General features: G+C 37.5%; 1 protein-coding gene across 1 annotated transcript in view; it reads right to left on the bottom strand.

Moving 5' to 3' along the window:
* Positions 1-15,735, bottom strand: part of GUCA1C (guanylate cyclase activator 1C) — a 153,884-nt gene that overhangs the window by 32,920 nt on the left and 105,229 nt on the right. The window contains exon 2 of the mRNA XM_053704753.1: positions 15,505-15,654. Coding sequence (XP_053560728.1) covers positions 15,505-15,654 — 150 coding nt within the window. The remainder of the gene's footprint in view (positions 1-15,504; positions 15,655-15,735) is intronic.

Below are 15,735 nucleotides of genomic sequence, written 5' to 3' on the forward strand. Positions count from 1 at the left end.
GCCACTTTATTAGGTACACCTGTTCAATTGCTTGGTAGCACAAACTGCTAATCAGCCATTCACATGGCAAACTGAGCATCAGAATGTGCAAGAAAGGGGATTTAAGTGACTTTGAATGTGGCATGGTTGTTGGTGTCAGATGGACTGGTCTGAGTATTTAAAAAAACTGCTGATCTACTGGGATTTTCATGCACAACCATCTCTAGGGTTTACAGAGAATGGCCTGAAAAAGAGAAAATATACAGTTAGCGGCAGTTGTGTGGACAAAAATGCCTTGTTGATGTCAGAGGTCAGAGGAGAATGGGCAGACTGGTTTGAGATGATAGAAAGGCAACAGTAACTTAAAGAACCACTCGTTACAACCAAGATATGCAGAGTACCATTTCTAAACGCACAAGACGTCGAACCTTGAAGCAGATGGCTACAGCAGCAGGAGACCACATCGGGTACTACTCCTGCCAGCTAAGAACAGGAAACTGAGGCTACAATTTGCACAGACTCACCACCTTAGGCCCCTTAGTACTAATTGAGCATTGTTTAAATGCCACGGTCTACCTGAGTATTGTTGTTATCTTGTCCATCCCTTTATGACTAAACTGTACCCATCTTCTGATGGCTACTTCCAGCAGGATAATGCACCATGTCACAAAGCTCAAATCATCTCAAACTGGTTTCTTGAACATGACAATCAGTTCACTGCCTTAGCAGAAAAAAAAGAGTTTCTCTTTTAAAGATACATTAGATAGGAAACTTGATTCCAATTTAAGAAAGTCTTATCTCCATTTTGCTTAAAAAATGTTTTAAACCTGCTGTTGCTATTGCTGCTGTTTCATGTTCTTGTTGAATCTGACAGATATAATTTTCAGGAGCTTTTGAATATACTTAAATATGCTAATTTTTTTGTGGATGATGCTATTCTTGATTTTATCAGAATTAGCCCTAATAATTTGTGTCTTTCAGTTGTTGCCAGACATGCTCTATGGCTTAAATCTTGGTCTGCTGATGCAGCCTTTAAGAATAGATTACTTTCCATTCTTTTTTCAAGGTAATTGTCTCTTTAGGACTGAACTGGTCAGTATCATTTCAGCAGCTACTGGTGGCAAGAGGAAGTTTCTTCTACAAGATAAAAAATGTAAGGGTATTTTTAAAACTTCTGGTTAATTTAGTGCTTTTCATCAAAATAAGGAGCAAAAGTAGGCTGCCTCTTCCTCAAATTTAAGCGGCTCAGGTAAGCCTTGAACGTTTGGTGCCTATTGGCACAAGTCCAAGCAGTCAAAAGGTTTCACCCCTACTTCTAAGACAGCATGAAGGTGCGGCCCCAAGTACAGTATCTCTGGTAGGGGCAGGTTAATGCATTTTCAGGATGCATGGTTTCTCTCAGTTTCAGATCCTTGGGCTCTGAAAATTTGTTTCTCAGGGCTATCCGATAGGTTTCAAATCGTTGCCTCACCAATTTTTTTGTTTCAAGGATACCAGAGAACACTGTGAAAGCTCAGGCTTTTCTTTAATCTGTTTCAGATCTGGAATCTATAAGGGTTATTGTTCTAGTTTCTCTATCAGAACAGGGGATTGGGTTTTTATTCAAATTTCTTCAAAGTTCACATGAAAGAAGGAATATTTTGGCCTGTTTGAAGATTTGAACATTTTGAACAAGTTTGCCAAGATTTCTACCTTCAAATGGACATTATCAGGTCAATCCTTTCTTTTATTCATCAAGATTATTATATGTCAACCATAGACTGAGATCTAAATGATATATGCTGTGGACATTCTATATTGTTTAGATTTTTATGAGGTTCTGGCAGAAAACCCCAGTCTGCACTGGCACATCTGCTGCATTATTGCTGGGAAGTTTTTTCTATTATAGACTTAAAGGATGCTTATCTACATGTTCCAATTCATTTGGATCACCACCAATTTCTGAGGTTTTCCTTTTTTAGACAAAAACAATCAGTTGTGGCCCTTCTTTTTGGTCTAGCAATGGCACCGAGAATCTTTACAAAGATTCTAGGTGTCTTGGTGTCATAAGATCTCAGGGGATTTCAGTTTTTCCCTATTTAGAAAATATTTTGGTTCAAACTCCATCTATACTTTTAGCAGAATCTCATTTCAACCTACTGTTGTCATTTCCTCAGCCCCATGGTTGGAAAGTAAATTTGCCAAATATTTTTTTTTAATCCTCAGACAAAGGTAACTTTTCTGGGATTTCAAATACAGTAGATTTAGTTTCCACGAGAAAATTTATGTTTGCCTGTCTGAATCTTCAGGCTCAGTCTTTTCCCTCAGTAGCTTCCTGTATGGAATTAATAGGTTTAATGGTGGCAGCATCAGATGCAGTGCCTTATGCCTGGCTGCATATATGGCCTCTTCTGCTTTGCATGCTGAATCAGTGGAACAGGGATCTATCCCAGTTTTCACAAATAATTTCTGTGAGTCCTCTAGCAATCCAGTCTCTCTCATCGTGGTTAATTCCCCAGCACATTTTTCAGGGAGCAAGCTTTGCTTGTCCTCTATAGACTTATTTTGACAGATGCAAGTCTGTCCGGCTAGGGTGCGGTAAGGGGTTCTTGCCTTGTTCAGAGAGTTTGGGCATCTTGGGAGGCAAAATTGCCCATATATATTTCTAGAACTCTGAGCAATTCACAGGTCTCTTCTCTTTTGGCCCTAGTTAAGGATAGATTTCTTCCTACAGTTTTAGTTAGGCAATGTCCCAGCTGTGGCATTTATCAATCTCCAGGGGGGAACCAGAAGTTCCCTGACAATGAAGGAAGTTTAGAAAATTCTGGTTTGGGCAGAAATCCATCATTGTCATATATCTGCAGTTCATGTTCCAGGAGTGGACAATTGGGAAGCAGATTTTCTCAGCCAGACTATCCATCCAAGGGAATGGTTTCTTCATCTAGAAGTATTCAGTCAGATTCTGAGTCTTTTGGGAAAGCTGGAGATAGATCTCATGACTTCCAGTTTGATAAAAAATCTTTCTCAGTATTTTTCCAGGTCCAGAGATCCAATGGCTCTGAGGATGCCTTGGTCATTTTACCTAGCTTATGTGCTTCTTCTGGTATTGTTTCCAAGGGTAATAATTAAGATCAGGATAGAGAATGCATCAGTGTTTCTCATAGCTCCAAAGTGTCTTCTAAGAGTTTGGTTTGCAGATCTGGTTCAGATGTTCTTAGTCAGAGAGGTTTCTCTGAGGCTGTTGTTTATACTTTTGTTCAGGCTAGGAAACCTGTTACCAGAAAGATATATTATAAGGTTTGGAAAGCTTTTAATCTTTTGCTATTATTGGCATTCTTTTTGGATTCCCAGAATTTTTGTGTTTCTTCAGGATGGTTTGCAGGAAAGTCTTTCTGCCAGCTCCTTGAAAGGCCAGATTTTAGCCCTCTCTTTTCTTTTCCATAAGAAAATAGTTTATCTTCCAGATATATATTGTTTTGTTCAGGCATTATTTAGAATAAAGCCTGTGATTAAACCTATTTCTCCTCCTTGGAATCTTAATTTTGTTCTAGAGGTTTTTACAATCTCCTCCATTTGAACCAATGCACAAGGTGGATATTAAGCTTATTTCTTGGAAAGCTTTGCTCCTTTTGGATATTCCATCTGCTAGAAGAGTCTCTGAATTGTTGCTCTATCTTGTTATTCTCATCTTATTTTTTGTGTGTATCCTTCTCTATGCCCTTATCCAAACACTTCATATTATCTCCTGGTTTAATATGTTAATTTTTCCGGTAAGCGCAAGGGGCAGAAGGCATCTTCTGTTCTGGCTTCTTGGATTAAGCAATTAATCTATATGGCTTATATAGAAGCAAGTTAGACTCCTAAACGTATCATTGCTCACTCTACTCGCTCTGTAGCCACTTCCTGGGCATTCAAGAATCAGGCTTCTGTGGATCAAATTTGCAAGGCTTCTGTGAATCAAATTTGCAAGGCAGCTACTTGGGCATCCTTGCATACATTTTACTAAATTCTATCATTTTAATGTTATTGCTTCATTTGAAGCTGCTTTTGGTAGGAATGTGTTTTAGGCAGTTGGTTCTGTCTAGGATGCAGTTTTCTGTTTTTGGGTGTTTTTTCTTATGGTTTAAAAGGATGTTCAATCCCTCCCTATTTTTTCCATTACTCATGGCCTCTGCCACAGCTTGGGTATTAGTTCTAGGAGTAATGGATCATGGACTCTTATCACCTGTATGAAAGAAAACATAATTTATATCTTACCTGATAAATTCCATTCTTTCATGGTGATAAGAGTCCACAAGACCCCCTCCTAAATTTTTGTATTATTTGTTTTTTTATTATTTTTGGCACATCCTTTTTTTTCCCATTTCCTCTAATTATTTTGATGTATTTTCATTCTCACATCTGTCAACTTGGCTATGTCAACCTGATTACCATAGAGGTGTGAGGGTTTATATAGAGCTTTGAGGATTGGGAATCTTTGCCTCCTCCTAGTGAAAGTCCAGAGAAATAAAAGCAATACTGAGCCCAAAGCTTAATGCTAGAAGCGGTTTATTCAGCAATGTCAAATGTTAAAGGAGAAACATTCAAACGCCTGACATGTTTCACGCATGCTCACATGCGCTTCATCAGAGGCTCTCCTCCTCCTCCTAGATGAAGGAAAGGTAATTCCCAGGAGTAATGGATCGTGGACTCTTATCACCATGAAAGAAAGGAATTTATTAGTTAAGATATAAATTATGTATATATTTTATTTATATATATATATATCTCCTATAATAAATGGTCAGGTATATTTGTCTGATGCAGTCATGCGCAGTAGAGACTGCACGAGGACAAACATACCTGGCCTTAACCGCAGGCGTGAGATAGCTTCAGGAAGCTCCAGCACTCTCAGCTGTTAAGTTACAGCCGAGAGCTGGAGCTCCTGAAGCTCCAGGCATCTGCCACATATGGAGCCGGAGCGTGATCAGTTCTTCGCCTCCATATGAGGGCAGATGCCTGATCGTTACAGACAGTGACAGTGTGTATGTCACCATCTTTAAAAATCTGCTGCTGGTGCCGGTGGGAGGTGAGGGCAGGTGGGCAGCTCAGCACCGGAGGGGGGAGGAAGTGGGATGGCCCTACACTACAGAAAAGGGGATTAGGGCTGCAAGGGGTACTAAATGGTGATCACAGGACAGGGGGAGGTGGTGGGACCACTACACCACAAAAAAATAAAAAAATAGAGGGGGGAGGGTTAGAGAGCTGTTTGAGGGGGGATCAGGGAGGTTGGAAGGTCAGGGGATCCTACACTGCAGAAAAATAAAGAGATAGACGGATAGGGATATATGGATAGAGATAGAGGGATAGGGATAGGTGTATAGAGGGATAGGTGGATAGAGGAATAGGGATAGAGGGATAGGAATACAGGCATAGAGGCATAGAGATAGAGATATAGGGATATATGAATAGAAGGATAGGGATAGAAGGATAGAGGGATAGGTATATTTCTTTCTTTAAACATTTTGGAGCGTGTACATGGGCTTTAATACTAGTATGTGTATGTATGTGTGTATATATATATATATATATATCTCATATGTACAGGTTAGTGAGAGTTAAGAATACTGGGCGGCTAGGTCTAAACGGGAACATACAGGGAAGCTGCGTCGGCGCCTCTCCCGGCACAAACCCGAACTCGCAGACCAGGCTGCTCGTTTTCCAGGTATACTTATAAACAAAGAAGAATATCCCCTATAGTATGCTCCCAGACCAAATAGAATGTCCACTGTTTAAGGCACAACACAGGCACATAAGTCGAAGTAAAGTGATTCAATCATACCTTTATTGTGGCATGTCGGACAAACACTCGGCATACAATAGCGGTGTGATTACCAGGAGACACAGGTGTGTGGAGTGTGACGTCATCTGACGCGTTTCACGCCCTTCTGGCGCTTTGTCAAAGATTCTTCTTTGTTTTTATATATATATATATATACTGTGTATATATATATATTTATTATTTTTATATATATATTTTTATATATATATATATATTATTTATTTATATACAGTATATATTTATATACATATAGTATTTATATATAAATATGTATATATAATACAGTGTGTATAAACATGTGCACACACCTATAAGACCTGTGAGAAGCCCCCCAGTGTACTAAGCAGTGTCTATGTACAAGGAATGCAATAAATACCACTTAAAATATAATTTATCCTTCTTTAGTACATAACAAGTTTACTTTCTTGCGTTTCCATGGCTTTATGACAGTAGGATCATAAATGATTAATGAGATGTTAGTTGAGCAATTTTCATTGGAACATAAGTTTACAATAAACATTTGCCAACTCACGTTCAGATGATATTTTGACAGCAAATAAAGTGAAACACTAATCTTTAAATAATAAAACAATGAAAATTCTATTCCTCTGTGTATTTTATTCCCAGTGGTCATTGAAAGTAAATTAGAGCATAAATGGAAGTAAATTAATTGTAAATTACAAACCAAATATCTTTCAATTCAGCTTATACATATTTTGCTTGACCTTTTGTTATCCCTTTGTTGTAAAAATTTACACACAAAACCTGTTGGGGACAATTTATTAAAATAGTCTGTAATCTCAGTTTTATTGCAAACAGGTAAAAATCCTTTTTTATGTTCTTATGGGGTTATGATAATATATGTTTATGTATATGCTGATTGATATATCCACCAAGGCCCATTCTTGAACTAACTATTTCACTCTTAAAATATGTACATAAATATTTCTTTGTTGTCGTTTTTTTTTAGAGACCATATACAGCCAGACAAATGAGTAATGGCCAGATTATCCGGTGCTCCAAAAAATAAATTGGGCAGCAGGAATGGTTTAACTTTGATACATTTGTAAAAAAAAAAATAGTTTGCAGCATTTGTTCTTTAGCAAATGTCTGCTGAACACTGGACATCCATATGGAAATTGACATGTGACTGTAATATTCATCTTTAAATTTAAATATTTAAAGGATAACATCTTTATAGCAGCAAGAATCTCAAGGGGAATATACGTTTGACTATTTATATAATACAAATAGATACTTGATTATCTTAGCATGCGGCAAAGTCTTACAGTGCCAGATTCTTAAAAATCTATCTTGGAGTGAAATAATCTGGGGCAAAATTAAATGAATTCTCTAACAAATTTGCAGAATTTTGAAGCCCATAGATAATTTGAGCTTACTTCCATACAAAGTAATGCAGCTCTATTGAATACAGATTGAGGTTAATAAGGAAGCAGCTGTCACCAGGGCCATTACTACAAGGTCTCAGAGGTCTCAATTGCATATCTCCCAACTGACAGTCCCAATTTTAGGGGTCTGTCCCGCTGTCCTGGGTTGCCCCATGCATTTTAATTTTTTATTTATTTTTTTAAACTCTATTGGGCCCATACTCAGAAGCAGATGGCTTTTCTCTCCCAGGGTTATATCCCTGGATTCCTTGTGGAAAAGGAATGGTGTGTGGGTTAAGTAGGAATAAGAAGGCTGTATACCCTCTGACCTCAGGTAATGGTGACCTCTAACACTGGTGATAATACTCATATATGATGAGCAGTGCAACACCAGGGTAACGAACAGTGGCAGCCTCAGACTGCCATCTAAAGTGCTTGTCAACCCCAGGACCTCATACAATGAGTTACAGATACCCATATATGATGTAGTGTGTGTATGTGTGTGTATCTGCATGTATAAATGTAAGCTGTGTAGTGTGTGTGTATCTGTATGTATAAGTGTAGGCTATGTAGTGTGTGTGTCTGCATGTATAAATGTAAGCTATGAAGTGTGTGTATCTGTATGTATAAGTGTATGCTGTGTAGCGTGTGTATCTGTATGTATAAGTGTGTGTGTTTCTGCATGTAAAAGTGTAAGCTGTGTAGTGTGTGTATCTGTATGTATAAGTGTAGGCTACGTAGTGTGTGTGTCTGCATGTATAAATGTAAGCTATGAAGTGTGTGTATCTGCATGTATAAGTGTATGCTGTGTAGTGTGTGTATCTGTATGTATAAGTGTGTGTGTTTCTGCATGTAAAAGTGTAAGGTGTGTAGTGTGTGTATCTGTACAGGGAGTGCAGAATTATTAGGCAAATGAGTATTTTGACCACATCATCCTCTTTATGCATGTTGTCTTACTCCAAGCTGTATAGGCTCGAAAGCCTACTACCAATTAAGCATATTAGGTGATGTGCATCTCTGTAATGAGAAGGGGTGTGGTCTAATGACATCAACACCCTATATCAGGTGTGCATAATTATTAGGCAACTTCCTTTCCTTTGGCAAAATGGGTCAAAAGAAGGACTTGACAGGCTCAGAAAAGTCAAAAATAGTGAGATATCTTGCAGAGGGATGCAGCACTCTTAAAATTGCAAAGCTTCTGAAGCGTGATCATCGAACAATCAAGCGTTTCATTCAAAATAGTCAACAGGGTCGCAAGAAGCGTGTGGAAAAACCAAGGCGCAAAATAACTGCCCATGAACTGAGAAAAGTCAAGTGTGCAGCTGCCAAGATGCCACTTGCCACCAGTTTGGCCATATTTCAGAGCTGCAACATCACTGGAGTGCCCAAAAGCACAAGGTGTGCAATACTCAGAGACATGGCCAAGGTAAGAAAGGCTGAAAGACGACCACCACTGAACAAGACACACAAGCTGAAACGTCAAGACTGGGCCAAGAAATATCTCAATACTGATTTTTCTAAGGTTTTATGGACTGATGAAATGAGAGTGAGTCTTGATGGGCCCGTGGCTGGATTGGTAAAGGGCAGAGAGCTCCAGTCCGACTCAGACGCCAGCAAGGTGGAGGTGGAGTACTGGTTTGGGCTGGTATCATCAAAGATGAGCTTCTGGGGCCTTTTCGGGTTGAGGATGGAGTCAAGCTCAACTCCCAGTCCTACTGCCAGTTTCTGGAAGACACCTTCTTCAAGCAGTGGTACAGGAAGAAGTCTGCATCCTTCAAGAAAAACATGATTTTCATGCAGGACAATGATCCATCACACGCGTCCAAGTACTCCACAGCGTGGCTGGCAAGAAAGGGTATAAAAGAAGAAAATCTAATGACATGGCCTCCTTGTTCACCTGATCTGAACCCCATTGAGAACCTGTGGTCCATCATCAAATGTGAGATTTACAAGGAGGGAAAACAGTACACCTCTCTGAACAGTGTCTGGGAGGCTGTGGTTGCTGCTGCACGCAATGTTGATGGTGAACAGATCAAAACACTGACAGAATCCATGGATGGCAGGCTTTTGAGTGTCCTTGCAAAGAAAGGTGGCTATATTGGTCACTGATTTGTTTTTGTTTTGTTTTTGAATGTCAGAAATGTATATTTGTGAATGTTGAGATGTTATATTGGTTTCACTGGTAAAAATAAATAATTGAAATGGGTATATATTTGTTTTTTGTTAAGTTGCCTAATAATTATGCACAGTAATAGTCACCTGCACACACAGATATCCCCCTAAAATAGCTATAACTAAAAACAAACTAAAAATTACTTCCAAAACTATTCAGCTTTGATAATAATGAGTTTTTTGGGTTCATTGAGAACATGGTTGTTGTTCAATAATAAAATTAATCCTCAAAAATACAACTTGCCTAATAATTCTGCACTCCCTGTATGTATAAGTGTAGGCTATGTAGTGTGTGTGTCTGCATATATAAATGTAAGCTATGAAGTGTGCCTATCTGCATGTATAAGTGTATACTATGTAGTGTGTGCATGTGTATCTGCATGTATAAGTGTAAGCTATGTAGTGTGTGTGTATCTGCATGTATAAGTGTAAGCTATGTAGTGTGTGTGTATCTGCATGTATAAGTGTAAGCTATGTAGTGTGTGTGTATCTGTATGTATAAGTGTATGCTATGTAGTATGTGTGTGTATCTGCCTGTATAAGTGTATGATATGTAGTGTGTGTCTGCATGTGTAAGTGTATGCAATGTAGTGTGTGTGTATCTGTATGTATAAGTGTATGCTATGTAGTGTGTGTGTGTGTATCTGCATGTATAAGTGTAAGCTATGTAGTGTGTGTATGTTGCTGTATGTATAAGTGTGTATCTGCATGTATACGTGTATGCTATGTAGTGTGTGTGTATCTGCATGTATAAGTGTATGCTGTGTAGTGTTTGTGTGTATCTGTGTGTGTAATAAGTGTGTGTGTCTGCATGTATAGGTGTATGCTGTGTAGTGTGTATCTGTATGTATAAGTGTAAACTATGTAGTGTGTGTGTATCTGCCTGTATAAGTGTATGCTATGTAGTGTGTGTGCATCTGCATGTATAAATGTAAGCTATGTAGTGTGTGTATCTGTATGTATAAGTGTGTGTGTGTATCTGCCTGTATAAGTGTATGAGATGTAGTGTGTTACTGTACATTTTTGCTAACTTTAAAACCCAGAATCTAGAATATAATGGGGAATGCAGAGAGCAGTTTTAAAGAATCTATTGTTAAATGTCCAATTAAGATAAAAAAATTTAGCACTGTCTCTGCAAAGGTTAACTAAATACAGAGCTCACATAGCTATACCAGTGGTTTGAGCTTGTGTTTGATTTGCTGCCCAAGAGTATTAAAAGATATTACTTTATTTAGAATTTTATATATATTACTTTGGTCTTATGATTTTTTTAAGCCCCGCCCCTGCCCACCACATTTCAAATTTTTGCCATCGGGGGGGGGGGGGGGGGGGGGCTTAAAAAAATCATAAGACCAAAGTAATATAAATTTGAAATGTTGGGAGGTATGCAATTGAGACTGGGCCGACACCTATAGGAGAAAAAACGGTCACAGTGTAAGAAAAGTGTTTGGATTTGCCCTTAAAAATATGGGTTTTCAAGATGACTACCAACCACAGTGTTGTTGTACAAAAAAAAAGCCACAATATTTGTACAGGAAGTACATTTCTTCTGGTGTGGACTACACAAGGTAGGAGGATAACTCAGTCACAGTTTCTGCTGATTATAAACAGCCTGAAAAGGCACAGCAGAAATGGGGCCCACCACAAACTTTACCTAGAGGTCACACTGCTTGCTGGCACTGATATAATTCTTAGCTCACACCAAACTACAAATAAAATTGCAATTATTCCACCACAATTATGCAACAGTGCAGTGTTTAATGAGTGGTGGGTGGACACTATTTAGAGCCCTATCCCCCATAAAACACAGAGGAGTATGAGGCCCAGGTTTGGGAAGATAAGAGCCCCCTCTTTCCAATGATGGGTCTCATTAAGTTATCATTAGTAAATGATTGTCATAAACAAGCCGCTAAATATAGTATACATGCATGCAATGACAGATGGGGATTAACTGCGTTTAAATAAGGACTCATGCCACCAATATACTTTGTATTAGCAAAATGCTTCTTGTAACAGCTTTCTCTGTTTCAGCAGCATGAACACACATGCTTTGAGTGTCCTATGCATTTTAAACACTTTGTAAGTGACTTAATTTATGTCCTAAAAACCACCAAGGACTCTCTGAGCTGATCTGATGTTTTTATATTGGAGCACAGAGCACGTAGAACGTGTGTATGCCACTAAAAATTAGTAATGGCTTGCATTAGAAGCATTTTTTTTTTTTAGAAAAATATTTTTTTGCAGAAATGCACTCATGGACATTTACATTTTGACCATTAATGCTTTAGTTTCAAGCCTGGCACATATTAAAACTGCTGATGCTATATGTCTAACAGCACATGCTATTTTCTATTGATTGTCCCTTTAATACATATTTCTAAATCCTCCCCTTACTCTGTGGCCTAAAGCTTTCCTTGAGTACTATTGCTTTCTAAAGTTATAATTTTGGTCACAATTCTTTATCTACAGGGTTTTTAGTAGACATGTTAATTTTTTTAATTACAAATTTAAATTTGTTCACGAAAAAAGATGTGTGTCATTTTCACAAAACAAATATATTAACAAATGCACCACAACATGTAAAGAAAACACAGAAAGTCTGATGAAATTGTATCAGTAGTCATTTGTTTCCTTTAAATTATTTTAGGGGTTAAAAATACTTACCACTATTGTGCTGAAGAGCTGCGCTAATCCTGACATATCACTTTAAAGGGCCACTAAACCCAAAATCTTTCTTTCATGATTCAGATAGAACATACAAATTTAAACAACATTACAATTTACTTCTATTATTTATTTTGCTTCATTTTTTAGATATCCTTATTTGAAGAAAAAGCAATGCACGTGGGTGAGCCAATCACATGAGGCTTCTATGTGCAGCAACCAATCAGCAGCTAATGAGCATATCTAGATATGCTTTTCAGTAAAGAATATCAAGAGAATAAAACAAATTAGATAATATAAGTAAATTAGAAAGATGTTTAAAATTGCATTCTCTTTCTAAATCATGAAATGTGGGTATCATGGCCTTTTAACTACATACATACAGAGACCTGGTGCCTCAACTCAACAAAGAGACAGCCCCTCTTCACCAGATAGCCATAAGGGCTAGAGCTGAATCAAATCACAGTATGATTTTTTTTTAAAAAATATTATGCATGTAGGACCTCTCTTGCACTAGAGTTATCATATTTAATACCAAAATAATTTGGATAATATTTCCTGTGTGGCGCAGAAAAGGATAGGGAAAATGGAGAGCGCAACAAAAGATGACTAAGCAGTTTATCAGAAAGGCTAAAGCTGATGCAGAAGAGAAACTAGCGCAATCTGTAAAATAAATGTTGGCAAAACCTTCTTTAGATATATCAGTGAAAAGAGAAAAACTAACTGAGGGATAGTAAGACTAAAAAATTCTGCTAACTATAGGCCAGTCAGTTTGACCTCAATTGCAGGGAAATTAATGGGAACTCTTTAAAAAGAAAGACTAACCTCTGACAAATAACTTAGAAGACAAAGGACACTGTTTGAAGATCATGTTAGACTAATCAAATTGATTTATTTGACCATGTAACTACATTTTTAGACCAGGGAGGAGCCGTAGATGTTACATATCTAGACTTTATCAAACCATTTGACACTGTCCCACACAACAAACTTATTAAAAAAATGTATTGCCTTGGAGTAGATGCTAGGATTGTTAAGTGGGTAGAATGCTAGCTTAATGATAGAAGGTAAAGGCTTGTTTTTTTTAACATGCTTATCGGTAATATTGGAAGTGGGCTTCGGGGGAAGGTTTGCTTGTTTGCTGATACAAAAATTTGTAACAGATGATGTGTCGGGGGGATGAAATGAACAGTGATATTAAAAACAAAAGGATTAGGCAAATAAATGGGATCTGAAATGTAATATTACCAAGATAAAAATTATGCCTGTAGGATCCAAAAACCCAAAGGACAATTATAATCTCAATGGTACATTATGGACTATAACTAAGGAGAAACAGAACTTGGGAATTACTCTTTTAGATGATTTGGTGCACAATGCAGAAGTGCAGCCAGTAGGGCCAGTCAAAGACTTGGTTGCATTGGGAGAGGTATTAGTAGTAAATATAGCAAGGTTCTTATGCCACTTTACAGATCAATAGTTAGGCCTCATCTGGAATAATGTGTACAGTTCTGGAGACAATATCTCCAGAAGGATGTAAATAAACTAGAAACTGTCAAAAGGAGGGCAACTAAAATGATACATGGTCTAAAATATAAAATGTACAAAGACTCTATAACCTAAATATGTATAGCTTAGAGGAGAGAATGGAAAGACGTGACATGATAAAAACTTTCAAATATATGAAGGGACTTAATAAAGTGGAAGCTGAAATAAATGCCAAAACAAGGGGTCACAATCTTAAGTTAGAGGGTTGCAGATTCAGGAGAAATGTGAGGAAGCATTTGTTTTACAGAAAGGGTGGTGGATTCATTGACTAAAGTTCCAATTGAGGGGGTAAACACAGACTGTAAAATAATTCAAAAATGCCTGGGACATGCATAAGGCTTTCCTTAGAAAAAAGTAACGTAATATGGGTAGACTTGATGGGCCATTTTGGTTCTTATCTACCGTCAAATTCTACATTTCTATGTTTATGATTCATTATAGAGTTTCTGGGTTAGCAGCACCTGAATATAAAATATAGTGCAACATATATTTTCAGATAGATTAGGCATAAGTTTATGACCCCTTCTAAAAGCGCACCCCAGACTGCTTTGTATGACTTCCTAGAAGGAGTTAGCAACCTGATATTTTAATAAAGGGTCAGATTATGAGTGGAGAGCAAACCTTTGCACGTGGATGTTTGTACTTGTCGGACTTACCGTTTGTATTACAAGTTGAAAGTAAATGCTAGAATGAAAACAGCAACTTCAGAGCTCTGGTTAACTGTTTCAAAAAACTAAAAAGTTGCACAAAACACATGAAAAATACACTCAATAAAAACACTATATAATAAACACTATGGGGTCCATTTATCATTGTGCGGACGGACATGATCCGCTATAGCGAACTATGTGCAGCGCACATCGATAAATGCCGACAGCATATGCTGTCGGCATTTTCTCATTGCACCATCAGTTCTTGTGAACTGCTGTTACAATACCGCCCCCTGCAGATTTGCGGCCAATCAGCCGCTAGCAGGGGTGTCAATCAACCCGATCATATTCGATCGGGTTGATTTCTGTCTGCCGCCTCAGAGCAGGCGGACAGGTTATGGAGCAGCGGTCTTTAGACCGCTGTTTCATAACTTGTGTTTCTGGCGAGCCAAACACGGGGCACCAAGCTCCGTTCGGAGCTTAATAAATAGACCCCTATATAATAAACATTATTTATAAAAAATTATTGCACAAAAAAGTTATAAGGGCTCAAATATATGAGATTTCATCTGTTAGAAAACAAAAGGCAGGAAAAGGACTTTAACATTAAGATACATACATATATATATCTAAATATGTATATGTATGAATATATATATATACACACACACATTTTCTGAACACACTGACAAAACATAATGTCAAATTGTATTGGAAATTTGATTATAAGCAGCTGTATCAAGAAACTATATGATGCATTCACCAGAGAGTGCTCATTTACCACCATCAATATTTCCACACTTCCAAATTTGGAGTTGTTTTCTTTATATATATCTCTTTCTTTGTTATATGATATCTTTTTGGTAAAGAATGTTTGGAGTCACAATGATGAATGTTCCGTGTTTTATTTTTACTATGCATCTGCATAAGCAATTAATGTTAATTCAGTAGACAACTGTAAATCACAGTGGAATTTTGCATGACATGTGGAGACGCTACACATTCAGGTTTCCTATCAACCATTTACTGAGAAATTCTTCTAGACCAGGTCCATGTATTTGTTAATATCTAAGTAACTTGAACTTTCTTTAGTTCCGCTATTCCCAGCTGAGCAGTGCAGACTACTTGAATCATGCCAGAACAATTTATACGACACTGGGGTCACATAAAGAACTGGATAAAAACTTTTACAGAAGTAGCATTAGATGAGCGGTAACAAAAAAAAATTGATGTATTACTACTTCAATAAACAACGTTGTATCTCAAGAGAGTATACTTTGTTCTCTGCAGTTTTTTTCCTTACCGTTATTATACTTAACAGTTCTTTTCGGTCAATCGATCCATTTCCATCTGCATCATAGAGTTTAAAATACCACTTTAATTTCTGATCAATTTTTCCTCGCAAAACCAAGTTTATTGCAGCAATAAATTCCAAAAAGTCAATAAATCCATCCTGAGGGTAAGCAGAAGAAACAGTGTAAGCATAATGAGAAACATTTAAAGCAGAGTAATATTAATATTAAATACATTCTAT

Source organism: Bombina bombina, chromosome 3 (assembly GCF_027579735.1).
Source record: "Bombina bombina isolate aBomBom1 chromosome 3, aBomBom1.pri, whole genome shotgun sequence".
In the NCBI taxonomy this organism is placed as follows: Eukaryota; Metazoa; Chordata; class Amphibia; order Anura; family Bombinatoridae; genus Bombina; species Bombina bombina.